The following is a 24,523-nucleotide window of genomic DNA, read 5'->3' on the forward strand; positions in this document are numbered from 1 at the left end:
GGATATTTTTTTTTTTTGCCGAACGCAAATATCCGCGCTCTGCCAGGACTTTGTTTATATGAGACTTCCAACTATGGCAGTTTCCCTTCTGCAGTAGATCTCACGTCGTCTGCATCACGCCAAGCACTCTCCATCCAAGTACCCCATTTCCTCCATTGGGACCTGGCATTCCTGTCAGTCATGTGCTATCAGTGAGGCTGCAGGCGCTGCTTAGGCCTGCCCAACTATCCTCCCCTTCCACTCTTTCTTCTCACCACACCCCTCTAGACAGTTTGTGTGTATCTCCCTCCAGCACCTCAGTCCTCAGTGAGCACGCTGCTTTTTCTTTTTTGTACTGTCCATTCACTTCTCCATCTGGGCTTCCCGTTCTCAACTTTCCCCATCTCAGAGTCTCTGCTGTCCATTCTTCAATAGGTTTTGCTCAAATGTTTTTCCCTCTTTCAGGTGTAAGGAGGGCTACCATGGACTACGCTGTGACCAGTTTGTACCCAAGACAGACGCCATCTTGTCAGATCCAAGTACGGTCTATTTTCAGTTTTGTTTCTATATATCCTACAGTATTTTTGTATTGATGTGCAAACATGAAGGCAAATCCAAAACAAGTGGCTGTTACATTGTCTTAAGTGAATCTCATCATTGATATCAGGATGATTAAAAAAAAAAAAAAACTATAATACCAGTGAGATCAGCCTTGGAATAATACTTTATGCAGAAAAACTAATTTAGAGTTTCTGAATAGTCTGGGGGGTTTTTCTTCTTTACAGCCCAACGTATCAGTAATATTTCTCTTTCCTTGTGCAGAATAAAAAGCACAGTTTCACTTGTACTAATACAAAATAGTTTTAAGGTGCTTTAAGGATACACAACATTATGAAATTCTTAGAGAGAGAGGAAGTGTTAAATTAAAGGCTTATGTGTAGTCATAACATGTTAATACATCATCCAGTAAATGAATAAAAACTGGCTCTATATGCTCGGACAAACTGACTTTAGATAGAGATTATACGTTTTGATCAGGTTCATATAAGTGCTTAAATGATACTTTTGCTTTGATGGACAGAGGGAAAAGGATTTTAATAATCTAAAATGATTCCAAAAAGCTTCGCCATATATGTATGTATGTATTAAATACATATTCACAGTATGTAATTCATGAGCAGTAGATGCTCTCAGCTGCTGCGTCTACAGGTCTTTTAAATTAGGGAGCCATGCATTAATGCAGTCCTGTTGAGAATGAGCAATTATTAAGACGTTGAGAAAGTTATTTTGTCACTAGACAGTCAAAACAAAATTTGCGATAGTGTATTTCTTTACTGGCTGACACACTGCAAAGACATTAGCATTAAACCCTGCACGTAAAACTTCTTTTATCTTTTATTATGGTATTTAATCTAACTTTGCTTTAGTCTAGCTAAAAGGAATGGGAAAATCTGCTGTTACCTATCGTTGATGAAAAATTCCCCTGAAGACTTTGAATCCCCATGACAGCTGTGTGGAGTAGTTAAAAAATAAAGCAGAAGTCAGAGGTACAAGGAGAAGAAATTGGAAGCCTGGAGCCATTCCCATGAGGCTGCGGCTTTACCACTTCACACTGTTTTATGGAGTGACTTGGCTCTTCTGCACTAAGAGTCAGAGAGAAAACTTAACTCCTATTGCTTCGTGTTTGATGCCATCGGTCCCACTAAGGGTCCATTAATGGGGTCACAAGCCGGTGTCAGGAAACGCGTTTCATGCTCCCTCATGGTGCCCGGCTTTCGCAATGGGATTTATTTCAGCTTCTGCACACAGCCATCAATTTTCCTGCATGCCCAGATCAGGAGATTGGTGTTGTGCTTTTTTGAGCTCCATTTTATTGTATTTCGCAACAAAAAGAAATGGAATGCAGCCAATATAGAGTACATTTCCTTTTATTAAAAATATTGTAAAATAAACCTAACAAGCCAAAAGTTGTTTTTTTTTAATGGTTAATGCATTTTTTAATGTTGGTTTATGCTATTTTTTGTAAGCCTGTACAGTTTTAAGATGACGCAGGGAAATACACTGCATATGTACGTTGGTGCAGTTTTTCTATTCATATCAATATGAATTTCTTATTTCAAAAAGACTGAGACATTTGACTTAACATATACTTTCCACAAGAGAAAGTGCATATATTTGAAATCGACAAAAGTTTAACAATAAGCCAGTGAAGCATTTTGATCAGGATGTTGAAAAATACAATATTTCAGATGAGGAATCTCAGCAACAATAGCCCACAAAGCCACAACGCTGTTATGGTGCTGTTTAAGGTTGCTGATTTATGTGAGCCCAAAGTTATATCACAAACTCAAATGTCTACAAGTCTGGAACAGTGGCACAATGAGTACATTTTCCCTTCACAAATGAATTTATTTCAAATCACTTCAAGAAGCTTGTTTAGGGAAAATGATGAATTAATATGCATAGAAAGGGAGAAATTACAGATACATTGTGTAAACAAAAAAATAGATTAAAATTTGCAACATCATAGCTGTTACTGAACGTGCACATATGCATCAATGTTTGATTAGGGAGAGAGAGTGTTTACAGTGGGTGGAAAACCTGGTTAGGATGAATGACTGTTACTACTGTCACATGATACTGAATGTAAGGCAAGACGTAGCGCAGATGATGCATTAAGGCGCAAAATGTTTCCAGATGACACAAAAGGAAATTCTGTTGATACAGAGTAATCTAAAATTTACCCAGGTTACCCATGGTTTTTAGGATTATCCTGCTTTCAGAGGCCAAGTCATGCACACATATACATAAATGCACACACTAAGAAGAACTACAAATGGGGTTAAATTCAGCTGATTGACTTTGTGTGTGTTCATGTTTGCCATTGGCAGCATGAGATGCAAATCACACCCTGTGGTGAGAAAACTTTCTCATACCATGAATACTTTTCTCCTTTGACTTTAGTTGTCAATCAATAATGTCACAAATCTTCCATCATCCCTTATCTTTTGTCATGGCATCGACCGGCCACAAAACAGCCACTCAGAAGAGCACTTTGGATTGACTTGGTTGCGGTGCCGCTCTGATATACTCACATCTTTACAGGGGTAGAAAGCCAAGCAGATAGTGTTGTGTACATCTCTAAAGATCGAGGACAAAAGGAAAAGCAGGCTCCTTGCCAGGTGGTGTAGCTATACTGCTGCGTGGGTAGCTTCAGCAATGAGGGAGGTAGAAGGAGCCGGGGGTCTTGTATATGGCTGCACGCTGGGGTTGTGACAGGGTCCTTAATTGGAGGTATGGGATTGTGGGAAGGCTGCAATTTAGCTTATACCTGATAAAGAGCTGCACCGACTTTCTTCCTCAACTGTGGGAGACTATAGAGCATGTTACTAATGATGTTCAGTTAGGCCTGTTGCACCTTTGAGACTGCAGAGGTGATGTTTGGTGGAATATTGAAGACAGGGAAAAGGGAGGTGAGCCAGTCGATGGCTTTACCCAGCTGACTTACTTACAAAGCCTAATTTGAACTATTTATCTCTCGTGGATATTATGCCTGCTGTAAGTAGCAACACAGGATATTGGGTTCAATAATAGAGCCAGACACAGAAACATGCTCAGGACTTGGCTCCCCTTTTCCCTGCTCACCCAAGTGAAGGAGGGGATTAAGGATTTGATTCACTCCTGCCATTGTCTTTCCCACCTGCCAGATTCATGCCTCTTAAGGCATCTGACATGATGTGCAGGTATTCTCTGCGCCTCCTCAAGGCCTCCCACAAGACGTCGTAAATGATTCCTCGGGGTGCTTTGAGTTGCCAATGTGAAAGATTGGGGGCCTGCACACATTATGATTGGTGAATATCTCCAGACGAGGCAGTGCCAGAGGAAGGAGGGATGTGTATCAGTGTTGCAATGACATCATCTACACAGGCTTTGACAGTCGGGGCGGTATGGAGTGGAAAAGTGTTTGCTGCTGCCATTGGCAGTCAAAGGGAAAGACTTGAATGGATAACACAGATCAGGAAATGACGCTAAGAAGCTGCATTCACCTTTCTGGCCTTGGCAAGTGATTGTGTCAGACTGGCAGTAAGCGCTTAGTCCCAAGAGTCTGGACTGCATCTTAATTGTGCAAATATTTCATAACTCCTCATGGCAAAAAAAAAAAAAAATCGTCATGTCCACTGGCGAGAATTGATTGACTCTTAAGTGTTTTAATTATTAGTTTGTGAGATGCAATGAGACGGACTATGATTCAGTAGGAGTGTATGATGAATGCTGGCATCTGTTAAATAATCCTCCAGGCTGCAGGAGATAAATCTGAAAATGATGAACTTCTATTATATTTCATTGTGTCGTGGCACATACACAGCGACACCTACTTCCTGTTTGAATACCAAGATAAATCATTCTGTTAATTGATTAATTCATTTTGGAATCTCAGGCTCTGCCTTTCAACTTCTCTCTCATTTCTCTCCTGTTATCACTCTCATCATGAAAATCCCCTTGCCTCATTAAGAATCTGTCAGGCAGTCTGAGAGGAAATGACAAACTTGTTTTTGTATTTTACTGAAACATTTGCGTGCTCAGAAACTTTCTCTTCTTCTAAGTCTGCTAGGGAACATGACATATTTCCTCAAATCACACCCCTTAATGTAAAGGGAGATAATTCTGCACTGTCATTATTAATCCAGTCATTCAAATGTTCATTTACCCTTTGCCTCACCCCAGCTCTCCGGTTTGTATTTTTGCCTCAAATATGTAAAACCATGGCCCTGACAGATCTCCCCGTGGTACAATCAAAAACATCCCTGAACAGATGTTCTTTTGAAAAAATATTTATTTACTTACCTTTTTTTTTTAATTACTGCTTTTCATTTATTTATTTTTTTAATTTCTATTTTATTTTTTGGAGTGCCCACCATATAATTTGTCTCGGGCTTGGTGAGCCGCATTCCATTAAAACTCAGACCACCTCTGTCAGAAAAGCAATTACTAGTGAGGGTTTCATTTTAATTTAAATGAGATTACATTACAGTGACATGAAAAGGGGGCACTGTCAGCATGGAAAGAACACGAGTGCTCCTTTTTTATCTGTTTCCAGCACTGGCAGTGGTGGGGGTGGGGGGGACTTAACTGCATGAAGAAAGACTCGCAAGAGCGAGAGAGAAAAGATCTATGTCAAAGTCTGTGTGCGCGGATGAGAGGAAGTAACACGCTGTATGTCTATGTGTGCACATGAATACGAACGCATGTGTGTGGTGCATCTTAACGCCACCAGAGTGTGAATATTGAAAGGCTGTGCTCGGAGACAGAAGAGAACAATTACTGCAATGCCTCAGGCTCGAGTCGATATAAAAGGCCTGTGAAAAGCAATGTCAGTGACATAAAGCTATATGATATGTCATTTTCAACTTTTATTTTTGTGATCCTTCCTCTAATTCTCTCAGCCCCCATATCTTTGTTGTTTCCCTTCTTCATCCAAAGCCTCTGCAGGCTGTGTGAAGGCAGTGTCAGGGAGTATCATGGAAAAGCATACCAAGCATCTGGGGCCGACTGCCTCATTACCTGATGCACAGGGGAGAGCCGTGTCAAAGAAAGCCGTCAAACCAACTTTATGGTCTTGTTTCAGCATTTGTGTCTCCCTAAGGTGAATTTTAAGTAAGATAAAGGTGCATCATGCTGTAACTCCTTTATATGCTCTCTCTTTTTGTCTCCGTCTCCCCTTCTCCGTCCCCCTCCCTCTCTCCTTACCTATTCACTCCCTTTTCTCATGCTATCTGGCCTTGAATGGAACAGCGGATGAACTTGGGATCGAGTTCATGGGTAAGAAGTTTGTCATTGACTGTGTGGAGTGCTCAGTCTTTCATGTGCCTTATGTCTGCAGAATACCACACACAAAACATGCAATCCAGCACAACAAGGCCGCTCACCTTGGAAAATGAATGTGGGCCAGTCTCCATGGAAACACCGTGGTGGTGAATTAGGTGTATTCTGTCTGCATGAGGAACAGTACCGTTAGAGGAGAAAGGGTTGTGTAATGAGTGTGAAGCAACAAAGTCAGACTGCAGCAGTTCATGGATGTTTGGGCGTGTTCTCCTTTCATGGCCATATTGCCATTTTAGCACAAATGTCTGACATTGTTATATCATACACAGAGTGGCATCATTTTCATCACTTTTTTCAACTTTCATGTATCTGTTGAAACCAAACACAGGAAAGTTTTCCAAATGGCAATGAAAATACAATTTCTACCTCTTTGGAATTCCCCAAAAGAATAGCTTTACAGCAGTTCAGGTAGTTAACAAATCTTTAAAGAAAAAACAAACTATGTCCCTCTTTAATAGTGAATCTGTTCTTAGTCCGGAGGGAAAACACAATCTTACTCCCCACACACACACACACAATATCTCCACTCTCTCACAATCACACTGTTTTTCATTTTCTGTCTTTGCCATCTTTACTTTGCTCTCTGACTGCATTTTGTGCATACATAAAAAACAACACACATGCTGTGCATGCTGTGAAGTTCTCCATTAACATGGCTTCATACGCCACCATCACATCACACTTCCTTGAGGAAATAGAAGGAAAGAGACAGTCTGAAGGAGAAACCCGCTGAACACAGAATTCCTCAGTTCAGTGATTTTAATGCAGGGCTGAATTAGTTCACGAAGTTACTGCAGGTGGGCAGATGCTTTAGAGCAAATGAGAACTGGCCTGATCGATTGATAGCTGGCCAGATGACAGACACAAGCACAGATCTTTTTTTTTTTTTTTTTGAGGTAAGCGCTGCATTCTCACTTGCTTACTCTTTGTAGAATCTTTTGATAGTTCTTATATAAGAGTAGTATGTGACAGTGAGAGTCTAAGACAGTCAGAATTCAGCAGAGCTCTGTTTGAAGTGGGATTGAGCGCTTTAAATATAATCTTTTTTTTAATTTTCTTGCATTCTTCGGCCCAGCAGCTGCAGCTCTCATGGCTCCCTACTTTGCTCTGATGTATTTCAGGCTGAATATCCAGGTTTGTCATGGACACTTGTGTAGTTGTCATTATAGCATTGTATACAGTGGTTGATATAGCATTGCCGGCCACAAGGGATTGCCTTGTTCTCATGTTAGTATGACACAGCTTAGTCATTATAGCTGAGGCTGTTCAGTTTGTTCCTTTCCCGATATGTTTTTGCATCTGATTTAAAGAATGCCTTGTAGGCATCAGACATGAAAGGCCTGTAATGGTTTTATGTACAGACTGCATGTTGGCTTTTCCTTGCAGCCATTCAGCAGAGCTTTGTAAACAGCTGTTTTTATGCCCACATTTTGGAGGAGCTTATTTCATCTATCCAAAAAGGATAGGCTGTCTCAGGTGGAGCTCCACAGGAGCACTGATGATGGTGTAGCATGGAAAGCCATCTCCCATATATTTCAGCTGTACAGCCATCCACCAGGTCATTTCACTAATGAAATGTAAAAGCTGGAGGGAAAACAGGAGCATATATATACACACAAAGTATTATTTAGAAACGGAAGAGAAGAAAGTCAACTTTTGTTTTGTAAACTGCAGCCTGAAGACATTCTAACAAATGGCACAATGGGTCAACTCGACTTTGTCACTTAGAAGTAGTATATAATAATTTGTGATGCCCCTGGTATATGGTTGACACAATACATGCATTTTATATTTTAGGCTTTGCTTCAAAATGAAAAATAATAAAAAGGTTTGAAACTAGGATGACTGTTACAGCTTAGTGATTTTTGCTTCTATATTGTAAGGTACAAGGTAGTCATTCATTCAATGGTTGCTAAAAATATACGCTATTCAAGAATATAAAATATTGACAAATTTTATATATTCTTGTATTTTTTTAGAAACAATACTACCCCAAACATAACACAAAGGTTTAGCTATTACCCTGTTTTTATCCTCAATCATCAATATTGAGTTCAACATTACATCAAAGATTATAAAACAAACCAAATTGCTCTTTTTAAGATTATAATATTGCCAGCAAAAATCTCTAAGTGATATTATTTTCAAACATTTTGATAATTTACAATAATGAATCAAAGCCTAAAATATGATTGCTGCATTTTTTTTATCGAAAACCAAAATTATCCATGATACAAATTGTTAGCTTGCCATTTTTAAATAACCAACAATGTATCACAGCTGGCCATCCCTGCAGCATTTCTTTGGGCTGGCTCTATTTTAATTCCAACCTGTACTACCTTGTTTCACAGCAGCTGAGTGGGCAGTTGGGATCTGTGATGTTGTTATTTATACTTCCACAGTATGTAACTCCAGGACGTCCTCAGATGTTATCTTTAACTTTTTCCAAAAGCTCATATTAAAAAGGTTTCCCTGCCAGTTTGTAGTCAGTTACATCATGCTACCTGTTAAATATGTTGATGCAGCACCGCTGTAATCCACAGGAGGAAAATAAAACAATAAAATGGGCTGAACAGACTCGGTTGTTGTTCTGTATTTTAGGTTTAAAGCTCACTATGCCCTTAAAATAAGTGTGTTGGGGTTTTAATAGACCTGGGCAGATAAGCACACATGAAGAAGACTTCCCAGGACAATTCTCCCACTGACGGCCTCAAAAGCCACAAACAAGCCCTCAAAGGTCATGAGCAAGTTACTGTGATGTTTTCTGCACTTTTCCTTTCAGCTGTCAAGGTGGTGAGATCAAACACAGATGGATTTATTGTTTCTCAGTGACTGAGTGATGTCGTGGGAGGTTGTGTTCAAGGTCAGGAGTGACAGTGGTCACTCCTGACAGAAGTCTCTACAACTCCCGACACTGAATGTCAGCAGATTAGTTTTACTGTGGTCATTTTTGACCACTGGATGATTTCCCAGGCAGTGATTTGCATTGTGCTCCCCCAATCCCCTCCACCATGCACTTCAGGAAGTACTGGTCCCCAATCCAGCGGCTCAGTCAGACAGATATCTACTGGGATCAACTGCTACTTGTCCCAGCTGCTTGTGACCTTAAGCCTCTGTTGTTGATGTGTGAGGGTCTGACAAGAAGCTCCGGGAGCATTCATTGCTGCTAATTCCATGTCGCCATCAGTCTCTGAATGCTGACACACATACAGAACTTGCACGCTTGCACACACAGACACACACACACATGGTGTGGCCCCTGCTGTGCTGAGACAGTCCATCGGTATTGCCTGCTGGGTTTGTCTGAACGAAATGATTATCACACTTCAGTTAGCACATGTCACTGAGCCCTGCTTGTGTCTGCCATGTCCATATCCCTTGCTCAAACACTGACATTTACTGACAGCAGCATTGGTCGCTTTTTGCTAATACAGATTGTGGGTGGATGCCTGTGTGTGGCTAAGTGTCTAGGTGCGCCCACAGCTTGTGTGTGTTTAGTATGTTAATTCACTGCATGACTCTTTCTTCTTGCTCAGTCACACTTACAGCCAACATCCTTTGTGTCACAGCAGAAATCCAATGGTCTGAACTGTATTCTCTTCTCTGCAGAGAGTGGTGACACCTACCAGAGGCAGGTGCTGTCCATCTTCAGCATTGCCTCGGGGATCTGTCTTCTTGGAGTGGCATGCATGGCGCTCTACCGCCGCAACAAGTGAGTGATACCAGGCTGCACCGCATTAGCAGAGTATGCCCCTGGCTGTGCAAGAAGAGCACTTTACTATCATGGCATGGAGCCCAATAAAAACCTAAGTGTGAGCCGGCTAGTGGATGTTTTGGATGTGCATCAGATCTAAGTTCTGTAGGATGCATTTGCGACAGATACTCATGTAAGATTTATTTGTAAAGTGCTTTTAGCGAGCAGGTGTGTCGCAAAATGCTTCACAGAAAACAAAACACACAGACGAGACAGCGAGAGTGATTCAAAAATATTAGATCCTAAGTGTGTGTGTGTGTGTGTGTGTGTGTGTCCATATAAGTGGTGTGATAAGAGTACACCAGGCTGCACGTCAGCAGTGTGTCAAAATCAGTTCCTCGCTGCAGGGGAAAAGGAATATAGTCAAAGAAAAGTAATAGCAGGGTGTAAAGGTGGTGAGTTAATGTAGGTACGGTTGATTGAATTGGGCTTGATAAACAAAAATAGCTTTTATATTCAGTACTGTAGCGCTCTGAGTAGGTCAGCTCCTGTTGATGAGGGTGACCCCAACAGTCCTGGCTCAACGGTGGGAGCTAATGTACCGGAAATTATTCAAAAACAGAAACCATGTTAAATTGAATCTCTTTCTCCCAAATGTTGTTTGACATTGTAGCTCAAATAGAAAAGGATCCCTTGCTAATACTTAAGTTCATTCTGCTCTTCAGCAAAGGCCTAAAATTTTATTTGTGCAATATCAGTACTTCAGAGGGAAGATTAGCACTGCTGCCTCCTTGATTTGGTTTGAAGACTACACAGAGGAGTTGGAGATAAGAGATGTACTTGTAAATCTTTAAAGACTAGAAGAAATGAAAATCAAAGTCAAGTTAATTATATGTGGTTATAAAGTTTGATAATTAGACGGGAGGTGGAAATGGGACTACATATCACAATAGTGCTGATGCTTGCAATAAATGCATAGCCAGTCGCTGATTATCATTGGTTGGACTGAAATGAACTTCATTAACTAATAAATAGTGTACCATAATACTAGATGATGTAGTAAGCTTATTGAGCATGGCTGAATTAAACCAGACACAGCTCATTATTATATAAACTAGTGGATTTAATATTATGGCTGATGAGTGAAATATATTCACTTTCACAAACTACACAGTAATTTGCTTAACCTGTGAATTGAAGTTTAACTTGTCATCCCATTTAGATTTACTAGCATTTACCTCCCTTCCATGTCCTTTCTTCAACAAACATGAAACAGGCCCTGGCTGCGGCAAAGGTTCAGCAACCTAGTATTTAAAAATGAACATTTAATGGTGAATTAACATTTAATCCAAAAGTCTTAAGTATCAATTAATTTTTAATCCAAACAAAGTTTAATCCAAAGTGAGAGAGAATTTTTGAGTTTTATTTTCGCTGCTGCTAAAAGATGGCATTTTGCTTTTTCTTCACCCACAGTTTGTTCAAAATTTCGTATTTTATGGTTTTAGGGCTAGATTGGTGTTAAATCACCAGACACACAGATCAATGGAAAGCACCCCCGGACCAGAAATGTGACATATTTGAAAGCTCGTGCATCCTTCTGACTAATCTATACATCCAAACCTCTTACCTGGAAGGCACTTCACTTCCAACCTTGCCCTGTAATATCAGAATCCAAAAGTCTGGTGTATTTCTCTAAAATCTTTCTTATTTTCTATTGCCAGAATATTATCACAAAGGCATGAAATCGACGTTTCATGGAACATTGCCTTGATTAAATTTTCACTTGTGCAAGACATATTCTCTCCCAACGCTATTTTTGTAGCCTTCCTGAGTACCTTTCAATACCAGAAAACCTTCAGTTACAGCTTGGGGGGAGGAAACGCTTTCATGTGAGATGCAAATTGACTGGTGCTCATTTTGTCACTTTTACCTTTCGAAGTGAAAGTGCTTAATAAATGTCAGCCATGTAGCTGAACCAAAAGGCAAATCAAAAGTCTGCAACTGTTTTTAAGTCCTTATCAAAAGTCCCTGTATTTAAGTCCTCATTACGTCCTTAAAAACTGTCAGTTTTTAAGGACGTAATGAAAATGGATGTTTGTTCACCATCACATTTCTAACTCTCACCCTTGTGTATCATGAATAGTTGGCAGATTATTGTCTTACCTCATGATTACCACATTCTTTCCTCTAAAGGAGACACGGGGAAAAACTTCAGGCTCATTTCTCTGACAGTCGTAGCCTGAGAGACTGCAATGTCAACGCCTCTGGCCTCATGTCCAAATCTACTCCCAGGCTTCAATACAGCCTCCAACTCCAAAAGGTAAGCCTTGCATAACACTAAGACATTTCTATTCATGTCTTTGTCATTATTATCACCGTTTTCATCTTCATATGCTGCAGCGTTTCTCTAAAAACAAAGAAAACACAGTTTATAGCGTGTTTGACAGGATGATATATGGTGTCTTAATAATCTCTCTACCGGCTGAAGCCTTTTGTTCAGACTCGTATTCACACGAGCTGAGAGACAGAAGAGAATTACGGTTTAGCGTAAATGCCTCGTGTGTTATACAGGAAAGATCTGCTTGTCATGTTCACAATGACAGATTCCGGTGACAAAGTGCAGATTGGAAACTCTAATCTGTGGTGTGTCAGGGACATTGAAGTCACCATGCAAGCGCAGCAACAGTACTGTACAGTAGACAAGTAGCATTAACTTTCACGTATTGCAACAGTGAGAATTTGCAAACATATTTCTGTGTGTGTTTGTGTGTGAGTTGTTGTAGGGTGTGTGTTGTTTTGTTTTTTTAATTTATTTTATTTATTTATTTATTTTTTTTTTTTCAGAGGTAAGATTTCAGCCCTCAAAGTTATGATATCAAATTAATGATTGGCAAAGAAACACAAGCCAAGATATTTTAAAGAGAAAAAGTACAAGCTGGAGGAGAAAAATCTATTTCGTTTATCAATAAGGATTCAAAAAGACAAATTCTCGGTTAAGTAAAAAAGAAGAGAAGGGAAGAGACCCAGACGTTCGTAGCAGAGCAGGTGGAGGAGGTAGATGGCACTGATGATACTGTTGTCTCCGCTAATTCCCAAAGTAATTGCAGTCTCATGCACCTATGTAAAGGTCTCATCAAGAGCGTAATCACCATGATGCATTAGCACTTATCTATACGCTCCCTGAAACAGCCGCGCATCGCGTTCACTCAGTATTATCTCAAGCACGCTTTTCTTTTGTCTTCTTAATTATTTGCAGCTGCAACCTTCTTTCATTTTTTTGACAATGTTATTTTCACATCACCAACCTGCACTCAGCGGTTAGAATTCCTCGGTGTGACTTAAATTGTACGAACATAAATAAATCTTTCTACTTTCTGCAATATGTGTGTTTTAATGATAGAACATGAGTAGTGATTACAAACAAGCTACGCCTCAAATGACAGGAAAATTTTGCTTCCAACGCATTTGTTTCAAGACACTGTTGTATTTGTTGTCGTCTGAAATTCTTCATTCAGGTTCAGCCTTGTTCTCTCATTTCTGTGTTTGTCAGATGTTGCCTGCACTGAGGCTGTTTAATAATGCAACAGTGTCTAGTGTCACCCACTGAAACAAACACCCCTGAAGCTAGCCCCACCCACGGAACTGCAGTTGGCACAATCTGAAAGCTTTTTGAGGTAGTCATTTCCAATTATGCCTCCGAGCGGTTGACAGCTGAGAAGTGGTACAACATTTGATGTAAATTTTGTCACTGTTTAAGTAGCTGTGTTTAAGAAACATGAAAATAAGATTCAAATAAGCCAGAGCACGGCTTGTGATTTCAGCAATGCAGAGACACGTTCGTTACACTCACCTTGTGGCTGCGAAGAGCCCTCAAAGTTGCACTGATGACAAACCATTCCCAGCTCATCAGAGCCCAGTCCAGCGCTTTTGAGTCAGATGCAGACATATTGTCCCATGGCACAATAGCAGGTTATTATACCCTACAATGAGAATTAGGTGAAAGGAATATGCTAGGGTTCCAAATTCAGCGAATCCTTGTATCTCACTATGAAATGCCTTTCTGAGCTGGACACAGCGATCAAACCCAGAGAAAGGCAGAAGGCAGAATATAAAACAGTTATAATACAACACAGAAACACAAGCTATGAAAGAACAGTGTGAGCGAGGCTTAGGGTAAGATGTGAAAGATCATTGGCTGTAAGCAGCCAGGGAAGGGGCGGGAGGGTCAAAGAAAGTTTAACCAGTAACACCTATTTGTCCACATATTTGACACAGCGACCCCAGAACACTTCTTGTCTCCGCCCACTCCCTCGGCTTTGCAGCCATCTGCAGAGAGCATGTGTGCAGTGGGCGGTGCAGTCCTACAAGTTCTCCAGGTTGTCTTTAAAGTTAAACCGACTGAGCATGGGAATGCTCTGGGAGGAAGAACAGAGCAGAGCGTTCTTACAGGGGCTCAAAAAAAAAAAAAAACATTCAGTGGCCGCTGCATAACCACTCAGCATCACAACACGGCGCTTTCGGCCATGCGCGTCTGAGCAGCAAGGTGGAGGATGAGCACAATGAGCCGGAAACGAAAGCTCTGCTGAGACAGGTGCAGAGGGGAGGATGAAACTGAAGTCCATTTTGGTCAATGTCTTTCAGAGCATCTCTATGAAAAACTGAGACATTACATAACTGAGGCAATACAGCACCAACTCCCTGAGCTGAAGCAAGGGGGAAGAGCTATACCATACATGCTGACATCAATGTTTTTTTAAATAATACTCCACACAGGGAATCCTGAGATTAATCCAAGGACCCTGAACATCTTTTTTCATTTTTTCTTTACTGCCTCTACGCTATATGTAGGCAGTGATTTCTATTTTTATTGGTGCACCACCCCTGGCACCTTCAGCAGTGTTATATCTGTATCTGTGATTTCAACTTCCATATTCATGTTTGCACATCTGTTTAAATTTCTGTGCATATGCTCCCCCCATCTGTAGCTTTACGTTTGAAAAGCCATGTGTACACTAAAATGCCAGCAGTTCAGTCACGTTGGATCACATGATCCATCTCAAAACAATTGCATACAGAAAGAGAAAAGAGACATAGAAATTAAAATTGTGTGATTTAACAGCTCCCACCTCCTCTCAGATCTGAATCAGGGCATCTGTTGTAATAAGAGTGACTCCTCTGAAACAGACATGCAACATGAAGAAATAGGGAGAGAGGACAAAACAAAAAGAAGTCAATTCCCAACAGCCGGAAGCTTAAGTAGTGGTAAATAACGATTCTGGCCTTACTCTAAGGAGGACTGAGTCACCCCAAGGTATGATGCAACACTATGGGTGAGCAAACTGTATGAATATTGCATGGAAATAGAGAAAGAGCAGGGCCACAGACCAGAGCACTGTGGACCAAAAACGCTCGAATGCGCCACGAGGCTGTGTTGTGTTACACCACAGTCAATTTTATGAAACTCTGAGGTCGTAAGACGCAGTGTCTTCTTTCTGAGAGTCAATACTGCACCAATTTTTGAATAACAAAGTGCTTTTCAAACAGTGTTGACTGAGATACCAAAAAAAAAAAAAAAAAAAAAAAAAAAAAAAATTTGTATGAGAAGCAGAAAGAAAAAGATCAACTAAAAGGGTTATAAGTGACACTGCAGCTCTTGGAGGGGCTGCATTATTTTCCAAATATCAACTTAAACACACAAACACGCAAGTATTGAAACGAACCCTTGGTGAATTCAGTAGATTCATGGTTTTTAAGGCTACATACAGCCTGACTCTGTCTGGATAGACCACTGAGGCTAATTTTAGTGCTGACTTTGTGGCTGCTCTCTTAATGCTTTAGCATTAAGCGTTGTCTGGTGCCATTTGTTTACTGCAAGTTACATTAGGCTTGCTTTCAATTAACAAGCACTGGAGAGGTAATCAGTGAGCTGGCTGCCAAATCTCCTATATCAGTAATTTTAGTTTAAGGGGAAGTGATGTAATATGGCCATACAGAATATATGTGGAAGGATATTAGCCACTTGTTCAGCAGGTGTCGTGGCAATATTAATGCCTCTGTTGGTATCACCAAGATGCACAAACCTTAATACAACATTCTGGTGCAGCATGGAAATTAATAATGTTGGCATCTCTAACAACTACATGTGTAATTCTAAAACAGCTGATTCACATTTCGATATCAGGCTGAGCCAAATTTGTTTTTGCCATCAGTTTTCATGTCTTGGTTCAGGGAGTTGATACATTGTTACATTATGGCATTGATACATTAGTTTTGGTATATCGGTGCCTGGTGGTGTTTTCGTACTCTTGACTTTGAAGAACAATCAAATATCTTATTATTCACAGTTTGAAACCTGTGATTTGATGGTAATCAAAAGAGGAGTAATACTGCTCTGAATGCAAAGGTTTTCCTCAGGCTTTTATTCTTCTTTTAATTCTCTCATTTTCCTTTTGGCACCGCTTTAAAATGAATCCACAATGCTTCGTATTTATCTGACGCTTTCACGAGTGGCATGAAACAAGGGCAAAATTGAGATAGGAGAAACGAGGGAAATGGGTTACGCCATACAGGTTTGCCATTGTCTGCCGCATTTCCCTGACACAGATATTGTCCTCCAGGAAAGTTTGCCATGTCAATTGTTCCAGAAATTTGTGGCGCATTCCAGCCGCAGGGTACATGAGAGGGTGGCCAAAATGATCCTGTTTTCTTGCACAACTAGTGAACAGCAGTAACTGCTCCCTCTGGGAGTCAGGGCTGTAAGGGTAAGCTTATCAGGCATGAGAACCGTGAACCAGCTCTAAGTCACGTGCAGTTGCTTTAATGATGTCCAATCAGACAGAGAGAAAGGGCATCGCAGGCAGGAAGTGCTGCAGCTGGAATGACAGAATTATCTACTGACTTAGTGTTTCATGGGGGGAGTTTCGGAGCATTCATAGCCGTTGTGCCTCTTATAAGATAAGGTTGTTATTTTTGATAAGAATAATAGGGGAAGAATTGGGGGGTGACGAAGGTTGGGGTGGTGGGGGGGACTTTGGGAAACCCATTAATGTAATCTTGTGCAGGATTAATTCTTGAGTGCAGTGGGAGTGCTGTAAGGGCCAGTGTGAAGTTTATTCACAAAGCATCCCTTTCTAATCTGCAGTTTAAAATGAAAAGCGTAATTAAAGACACTCTGCCTCTGACGCTAAGCCCAACTGTTTGCTTGTTGCTCTATCGGAAATTGTTTTTATGATCTGCGTGTTCTGAAGTGGTTCCCTTATGTACAACATAATCTGTAGTGCAGATTTAGAAACGTACACTATTGATAAAGATTATTATCATTAGTATCATTACTCAGGGGGTTATATGACCGAGAGGAAAGGAGACTTGCTGCTAAAATACATACAAGCATTATACATCCAAGAGTTTATTTCCTGTATTGATTTACATAATCCTGTGTTGATTTACATAATCACTTCCACTTGAACATCTCACTTTTGTTTCTCATCCACTATAACAAAGGAATCCAAGCTACAGTATATATGACAAAGAAACATGGTATTTTACGCAGCACAAAGCTAATAATAAAGATACATCCCTGAAGCCACAATTACTGCATTTTACCTCTTACAGTATGTGCCCGTCTCCTTTATTGTTATAATTTTTTTTTTTTTTTTTTTGCAGAGCTGCAGTTCTCATGGATCGTCTATCAAGGGTGGCAGCGTGGCAGCAGGCACATCAATGGTAGCCGCACCTATCCTCAGCAGAGCGCTGTCTAAAGGGAAACGCTTCAGGTAAAAATGTGACATCCTCTTATTTTGAGCCCTCTTTCAATCAGTATCCCTCACACAGTCAGCCAATATTCAGATAGACGAGGCAGCCAAGGGAGAAATGTAATCATCCTCCAATGTGGTAGAAAATCATAAACAGGTCATTTATATACATTTCAGAGTGATTTGTGATTATTATAAGAGGAAGCAACTACGTTAATATAAATCTGGCACATACTGCCAAGCTTTGCCGGTGTGTATATCTTTAGATGGATTCTGACCTTTTCCCGGAGGATTCCATAAAAATTAAGTCTCTAAAATTAGTAGTAAAAAGTAGGGAGTCTCTATAGAGATGAGATGTCCAGTTCATTGTGAAAAGCGATTGAATGTGTACTGTAGGCAGATTCTGAAACGACTTGCTGATAGGGAAGAGCCAGTGAGGAGGAGGTATCCTCCAAGGAGAAGCAAATTCTAATGTGCAGAGTTAAATGTTGCTTCAACCAAATTCCTTTCATGCCATCTTTCGAATGACAGAAGATTCAACAAAACTAACAGCATTTTGCTTGAAGGGATCTCAGAAGAAGTCACGCTTTGTGATCACAGCAGTCGGTATCAAAAGCTGCCCTAACCCTCTATCAGGGATGCAAACAAAAAAGCTTTATTTGCTGTGATGATATGGACGCAGGCGCATTTTGGAACATTCAAGGTCTGATTTCCAAAAAGTTCATTTCACTACGCTCGTTGTGTGAAAATCACTAAAAGTCTGTGATTGCTGGTAAATGTCTCCATTTCACCTGATCTGTGTTACGTGGCACTGGATTAAAGTAAATGTAAGAGAACAGACTGTTCATAAGGCTCCAAATATTCATTTAAACTCTAATTACATTGTGCCGTAGACAAGCCTTCAGCATGATGTCGTGAGAACATAGTGTACAGGCTGTACAGTGATTAGAGGCAGCTATGTTTGGGCAGATAATGGGAAGCTCAGAGGCTCTGTGCACATGCAGAGGGATTTTAGATGTCGGGTAGGCTACGATGACAACGTCAGTGAAAGCCCCACTGAGGCACCAGTTGTTTTCTTGTTTTAATGGACCACTGCTGTGGAAGTTCTTTTGTGTGTTTGTGTTTCTTTTTTCCTTCCCACAAAGGTTGCCATGTGTGGCTGCAGGGGTGGTGCCTGCTGGTACTGACTTTGTATTCTGTGCAGTGTTGTGCAGGTGGCTCGTGGAGGGCAGGTGACAGTCAATCATCTGTTCAGCATGTTCTCGGACCAGGAGGAGGCAGGGGAGAGAACTAGACTGTGATGGATGACGTTGAGATGCTTTCAGCTACTGACCTGAAAAACCAGATCATATTGTGAGCTATCAGGAGGAATGCCCCATAAAAACATGTCAATAGAGCCCATCAATATAGCTGGAAAAGGTTACATGTGCATCATAGGCTTTATCTCAGTGGATGACCGTGTGCAGATTGAGTCACCCTGCTTGAATGCAGACGTTATCTACTAGAGTGGAATTTTTCAGGATAGTGAAGACATCACATAAATCATCGAAAATATAGATGTTGTTGTACAGACAACTATATCACCTGCTTTGGAAAGCAAAAAGAGCAGAGGAGGAAACAACCAGCAGCACTGTGATCAGGCCTGTTATCTTGAGGTGGGCATGAATGTGTGTGAAATATGTATCCAATATCCAGTTATTGGCATTATGCAAAAAAATTGTCAACACCATGATGGCACCAGAGGATAATTCAAGGGCTCAGCAAGAGTCAGAGAGAGAGTCTGGTCCAAAGTGGTGAACCAGCACAGACCAATATGATTCACCACAGAGCTGTGTGGCTTGGCTCATAAATATTGTATTCATGAATTTACAGTTTAAAGTAGTCAGTGTAGCACCTGTGCTGCATGGTAGTCCATTTATTTTACTTATGTCAGGGGGCAGGGGATGAACAAAACCATCTCTCATTTCATTACATGCTGAATAAACTGGCCGGCACTCGGTTCAATGTTCGGCCAGTTCTCACATTTTCTTCCTCAAGGATTTGCCAGCAAAAACTGGACAAAAATGACATTTTACGAGTCAATGCATAATCATCGTGCTGCCAGTGGTCAAACATTGTTTTCATTTGTGCTGTTGTGGGATTTAATCAATCACCAAGATTCCTTTGTCATGATTGGAGGGAATTATGAGGAAATAGAGGTCTTGTAGGCTAATCGATAGACTCAAGTTGAGTCAGCAAGCATGAGCATTGAGTCCCAAACACTCAATTTCTGTCAAGTGTTCCTGCAACACATCCCTTCAGTGTCCCAGTCTTTTCCTGTCTCTCATGTCTCTGTCTGAAAAACGGTAAGAAAATACAGGCACTGATTAAAATGTGTGTATACTCTCCCACCCAGGCTGACCCACTTAGCATCAGGAGGCTGTACATGTTTGGTGAACTGTAGAGATAAACCGCCGCTGTTCACTTTTAGACCTTTCGCAGTTAATGTTCATTAATAATTACAATAGGCTGGTGATTTTGTAAATGGAAACATTTTTCATTTACATTTTTTCCCCAGCTTTTGGTGAATCCTAATTACAAGCAACAAAACTGACATAATTCAGCTTTATTCATACCAACTATTTTTCAACATCAGTCAATACAAAAGCTATTGCTGCCAAAGACTAGAGCCAACATTAGCCGTGCTTATTGTTCCACCACCATGGACATTTGGAAATTATTACAGCTCAATATTTTTGGGATAATGCTCCACTTAGCCATCAATTAATAACCAGAAGTCCACATGACTGCTTACTTTACTGCGTGAGTGAATTGAGGAGTTCAGTTTGAGGGCAAGTTAGAAATTTTAAAATGCGAACAGCCTGATCGGTATTTAAAAATGAAAAACTTCTCTCTCTATTAATAGAGCCAAGAGCCAAAATCAAGCTGGGAGAATGTTTTGTCGGTGTCAGTGATTTGTGTTAACTGCTGCAACACAACCCCATTTTTCACCCAGCAGTAACATATAATGTTATGTTGTTTTAGTCAAATGGCCTATTGCTCAACTGTCTCAAAAATACATTCAAAATCACGGGAAGTCATTTTGGTCTGTGGTTTTGTTCATGCTGTTGCAGCTATTTGTTCTTGCACAACACACTGACCCATCAGTTTGCAGTGCGGTGCCACATATCTTTGATCTGCTTTGAAATGGACCACCTACTGCCCACAGAATTGTCTGCTGGGAAGAAGGAACAGTTAGGAAGGATTAACTCTTTGATCACAAACAGCAGGATGCAACACATAGAAGTTGTCGTTTTGCAGGTATATGAAATATTATCTAACATACAGTTCAACATATAGCTGGTACATTTTCAAAGGTTGCAAATGGAAGAATGCCATTTTACATTGAGCTCTGCTGATCCTTGGGTGGCAAAGTTCACCTTTCTTCTCCACATCTTGACCAGTGCTGCGCAGTAGCTGTGAGGAGATATTCAAAGTCCCTAAAGGTTGAATCCTAATTACTTTTGTGGTCTGGATGTTCCTGTAGAATCACAAGCTTATTCGTTTATTTAGAGCAGCTCTCAAACGCCCACAAAGAAAACCTTCATTTTCTGTAAGAGGACATTGTGAATTAGCTCCATTAGATAAAAGGGCAGAAAAAAATCTTGACTTTGGTGATCTCCTGACTTTTAATCCATCATTATCATTAATACAGAATGCATAAGTAAGTGGCTAAGCATCGCCTCACAGAGCACGGCTGGAGACACAGGCTTGTTCTACAACAGCTTTTGAGCCATGCACAAATGATCTTTTTCTGTAAACTGCATTGCTTCCTGGTAATTATCGTTGGTGTTGTTCTCGTATTGGATACGTGTCTTTTACTTTAGACTTCAGAATGAATTTAGAATCAACTAAAAGTGAAGTATGTTGCGTTCTGCTTTGGTTTTGTTTGTTTTTTTCCAACTTTAAAGATCAAACAAAGAGGTCAGTATATTTTACATCAATGAACAGGGAAGATGATATCAATTTTATACAATAAGTGAATTTGTGAGCGTTATTGGATTAAATGCTGGTTTTGTGAAATACCGTGTTAGATCAATGACATTTAGCTGTTTTCGTTTGTCTTCTGGTTGCAGAAGCAGTTCCCTTTCGCTGAGTCCAGCACAACAACGCCGGGAGGCTAATTACTTCAGGACCCCACCCATTTCAAGAGGGAAACACAAAATATCGACAAATCTTATTGATGGATCCAGAGTGGCTGGACATGTCTACAAACATTTGCAGGAGGATGAGTCAACAGACATGGAGTCCATAAGAAGGTGAAAGCACCTCTGTCATTTGGTTAGTTTTCTAATGTTTGCTCAGTCCTCAGAGAGCTAATTCTCTTAGCCTCCCTCTACGCTGAGGTCACATAGCCAGTTCAGTGATGCAGACCCCCGGAATAACTGAGGTTAAGTTGGAGTGGCAGAGGGATAATTTTGGGGGAAATGAGTTTACGGCTGAAATGCTCTCAGTTCAAATCCATGAACCAGTTTATGAAATCTGATCCAGGGATATAAATGAGATCTGCTGTGCCCCGCTTCAACTGGGACTGTCACAATTAATTTGGAGAAGGCACTTGATCCCAAACACTCAACAGTATCGTCATGCTGGGGAAGTCCAAGATATGAGTCTGTGTGTAATCCTCCCTACCCTGCTGCTGTGAATGAAATATGTTTCATCTGTCTGCTTTTTCATAGTTAAAAATAATGGTTTGATTTTGGCTAATGCTTAAGCATTATGTGAAAGCTTCATGGTCAACATATGAAAGAAATAATTGAATTTTCTGTCATTTACATGCTGTATTTGAGGCCATATTGGGTGATTCCATCTCACTAGAACGAGACTGCAAATTGCAAAAGATAGCTTTCAGGCATTCACACATCTTATACATCATATATCATATACTCCTGATGCTCATCCTGGTGTCAAGTAAGGACAGCAAGTGCCCTATTTCCATGGCTATCATAAGTGAAACACCGCCACTGGCGCTGACTCAGAAGGCTTTATAAAGAGGAAGGACTTTTGGCAGAGCCACCTCTCGCCAGTTGGCTATCTAGGGGCTCATATATAACACATATTTTACTAGTACAGTCTAATGACCCTCACTGGCATGGCTTTTAAAAAAGGTAGACCAATGAGAAATCCTCACTGGCACGTTTGCTATCAAAGTTCTGGGTTTTGTTTTCTGTTTTTTTGTTGTTTTTTTTGTGTGTGTGTGTGTGTGTGTGTACTCAGGGAGGCAAAATATTATCCATGTAGAGACAAAGTTTCGTTTTATTTCACAACAGTAAAACTTTCCTCAGAGTTCCTCTGAGACAATTAATAAGATTGATCGTTGTGTAGCAGTTACCAAAGGCAAGCAATATTTATCATGCACCCCTCATTGAGGTGTTTGTTTTTCTCAGTAGAATAATGCATAATGTCAAGCAGCTCCACTGGCATTTCCTCCGAAACAAGTGACAGCGAAATTGCTGAATTATTTTAGGTTTTATTTACAGTTGCAGAAGGGAGCATCTTTAAGCCTGAGTAAGACAGCACAATTTAACGTATGACTCAGAAACAGCCTAATTTGCTGTCTGAGTGATGGCACTGTTATCAGAAACGTCTGTCATTGAAGTAGTCCCCACACACATAAAAGTGCCGAGCAACCTTCCTATTAACATCCCAACCTGCTTTGGTGTTACAGTGACTTGTAAGATACACTGCATGCTGCCAAACTCTTTATGTGACCTATTTCCATAATTTACATTTTTAAACAAAGCTCCATGGAGCTCAGCAGTTCTTTCCAGAGGTTATGTAGAAAGATCCTGCAAGACCACAGCTTTCCTCTCAAGACACACACACACACACACACGTGCACAAGCACACACGCCAAACACCAGACAAACAAACCAATCAAGACGCTAATGAGAATTTCTTCTTAAAATCACAAAGGCCAAATTTGTAGGCTATTGACAATTAAAGCTAACACAGTTTCTGCAAGTGCTCAGGAGAGGAGCTGAAATGAGAGGGTTTCTCATTTTCATGGGGATGAAATCGCATTCGCGTCGGTTAAGCAGTTTAGATCTGATTAGCCATCAATGATTCCCTCACAGATCCGTCAGATGAATGTGGCTTTCACTGGCCTTCAGGAGCTTGAAATGACCTATTTCTTGACTCACCAGCCATGCAACACCAAGCTACCAAGCTTTACAGCCTCCTCCTCCTCCTCCTCCTCTCCCTTGTTGCCATGGATACACCCTCTCCTCTGTGGAAATGAGAAACAGGAGGTGGAAAGCACAGTGAGCGAACGTGAGTCGGAAAGTCAAGAAAAGAAGGAAGATTGTGTAGCGATGATGAGAGTGCAGTGAAGGAGAGATGGACGCACAGAGTATAGCGTGGCACTGTATGTAGTGTTTTGTTTTGTTTTTGAAGGAAAAAAATAAGTGAAGGAAGCGAGCGACGGCAAGCAAACAACAGAATACTCGTCCATGTTTTCCATTTTGTGACAACAAATCCCTGCAGAGTCCTGTCAATTTAATTAACCAGTGTCAAAACATATATTTACCCATCGCAGAAAAGGACAGAATTGAAGGAAGATTTGTTACAGCAGTTATTTTTAGATATGTTTTGATCTGCCGGATTTACCTCCAGCTTGCATTTGCCACTCTAATACCAAGGGAGGAGTGGGAAAGTAATTCAATTATTAAAACTTGGTTATGCTACAAACAGTCTCTGAAAGCAGACAATAACACTGCCTGTCTCCTAAGGCTGTGCCGGGGTGAATCTAAATATGAATTGAGCCTTTAGAAACAATATTGGCTCTTGTGCACATCTATCGTATATACTAACGTGACTCTTGATACGTTTCTGCCTCTGCTGCATTATTATCATATTAAACACATGGCTTTTCAAGCCTGAAGTCTAGTGTTTCATGGTGCCCTGAAATACACGGTTGCAGGAGGCACAGTGATGCAAGCATACTAGCTGAGTTTCACACACCCACAAACACACTCGCTTTCACGCCAAATGTCACATCGCAAGGCTGCCAGACAAGACGTGCTCCATGAGTCTTTCTAATGAGTCTCATTTCAAACACTAAAATTAGAACACAACTGCAGCAGTGTAAGGAGGCAATGTTTAGTTTTTTGTTTGTGTTTGTTCTGCAGGGTTTTTTTTTCCCCCAAATATTCAGCCAGACCAGGGTCAGGAGCCA

General features: G+C 40.7%; 1 protein-coding gene across 1 annotated transcript in view; it reads left to right on the forward strand.

Annotated features, from left to right (window-relative positions):
- Positions 1–24,523, forward strand: part of nrg3b (neuregulin 3b) — a 158,405-nt gene that overhangs the window by 132,425 nt on the left and 1,457 nt on the right. The window contains exons 3-8 of the mRNA XM_029528135.1: positions 445–518; positions 5,773–5,799; positions 9,472–9,574; positions 11,750–11,876; positions 17,219–17,328; positions 21,423–21,605. Coding sequence (XP_029383995.1) covers positions 445–518; positions 5,773–5,799; positions 9,472–9,574; positions 11,750–11,876; positions 17,219–17,328; positions 21,423–21,605 — 624 coding nt within the window. The remainder of the gene's footprint in view (positions 1–444; positions 519–5,772; positions 5,800–9,471; positions 9,575–11,749; positions 11,877–17,218; positions 17,329–21,422; positions 21,606–24,523) is intronic.

Source organism: Echeneis naucrates, chromosome 19 (genome assembly GCF_900963305.1).
Source record: "Echeneis naucrates chromosome 19, fEcheNa1.1, whole genome shotgun sequence".
Lineage (NCBI taxonomy): Eukaryota > Metazoa > Chordata > Actinopteri > Carangiformes > Echeneidae > Echeneis > Echeneis naucrates.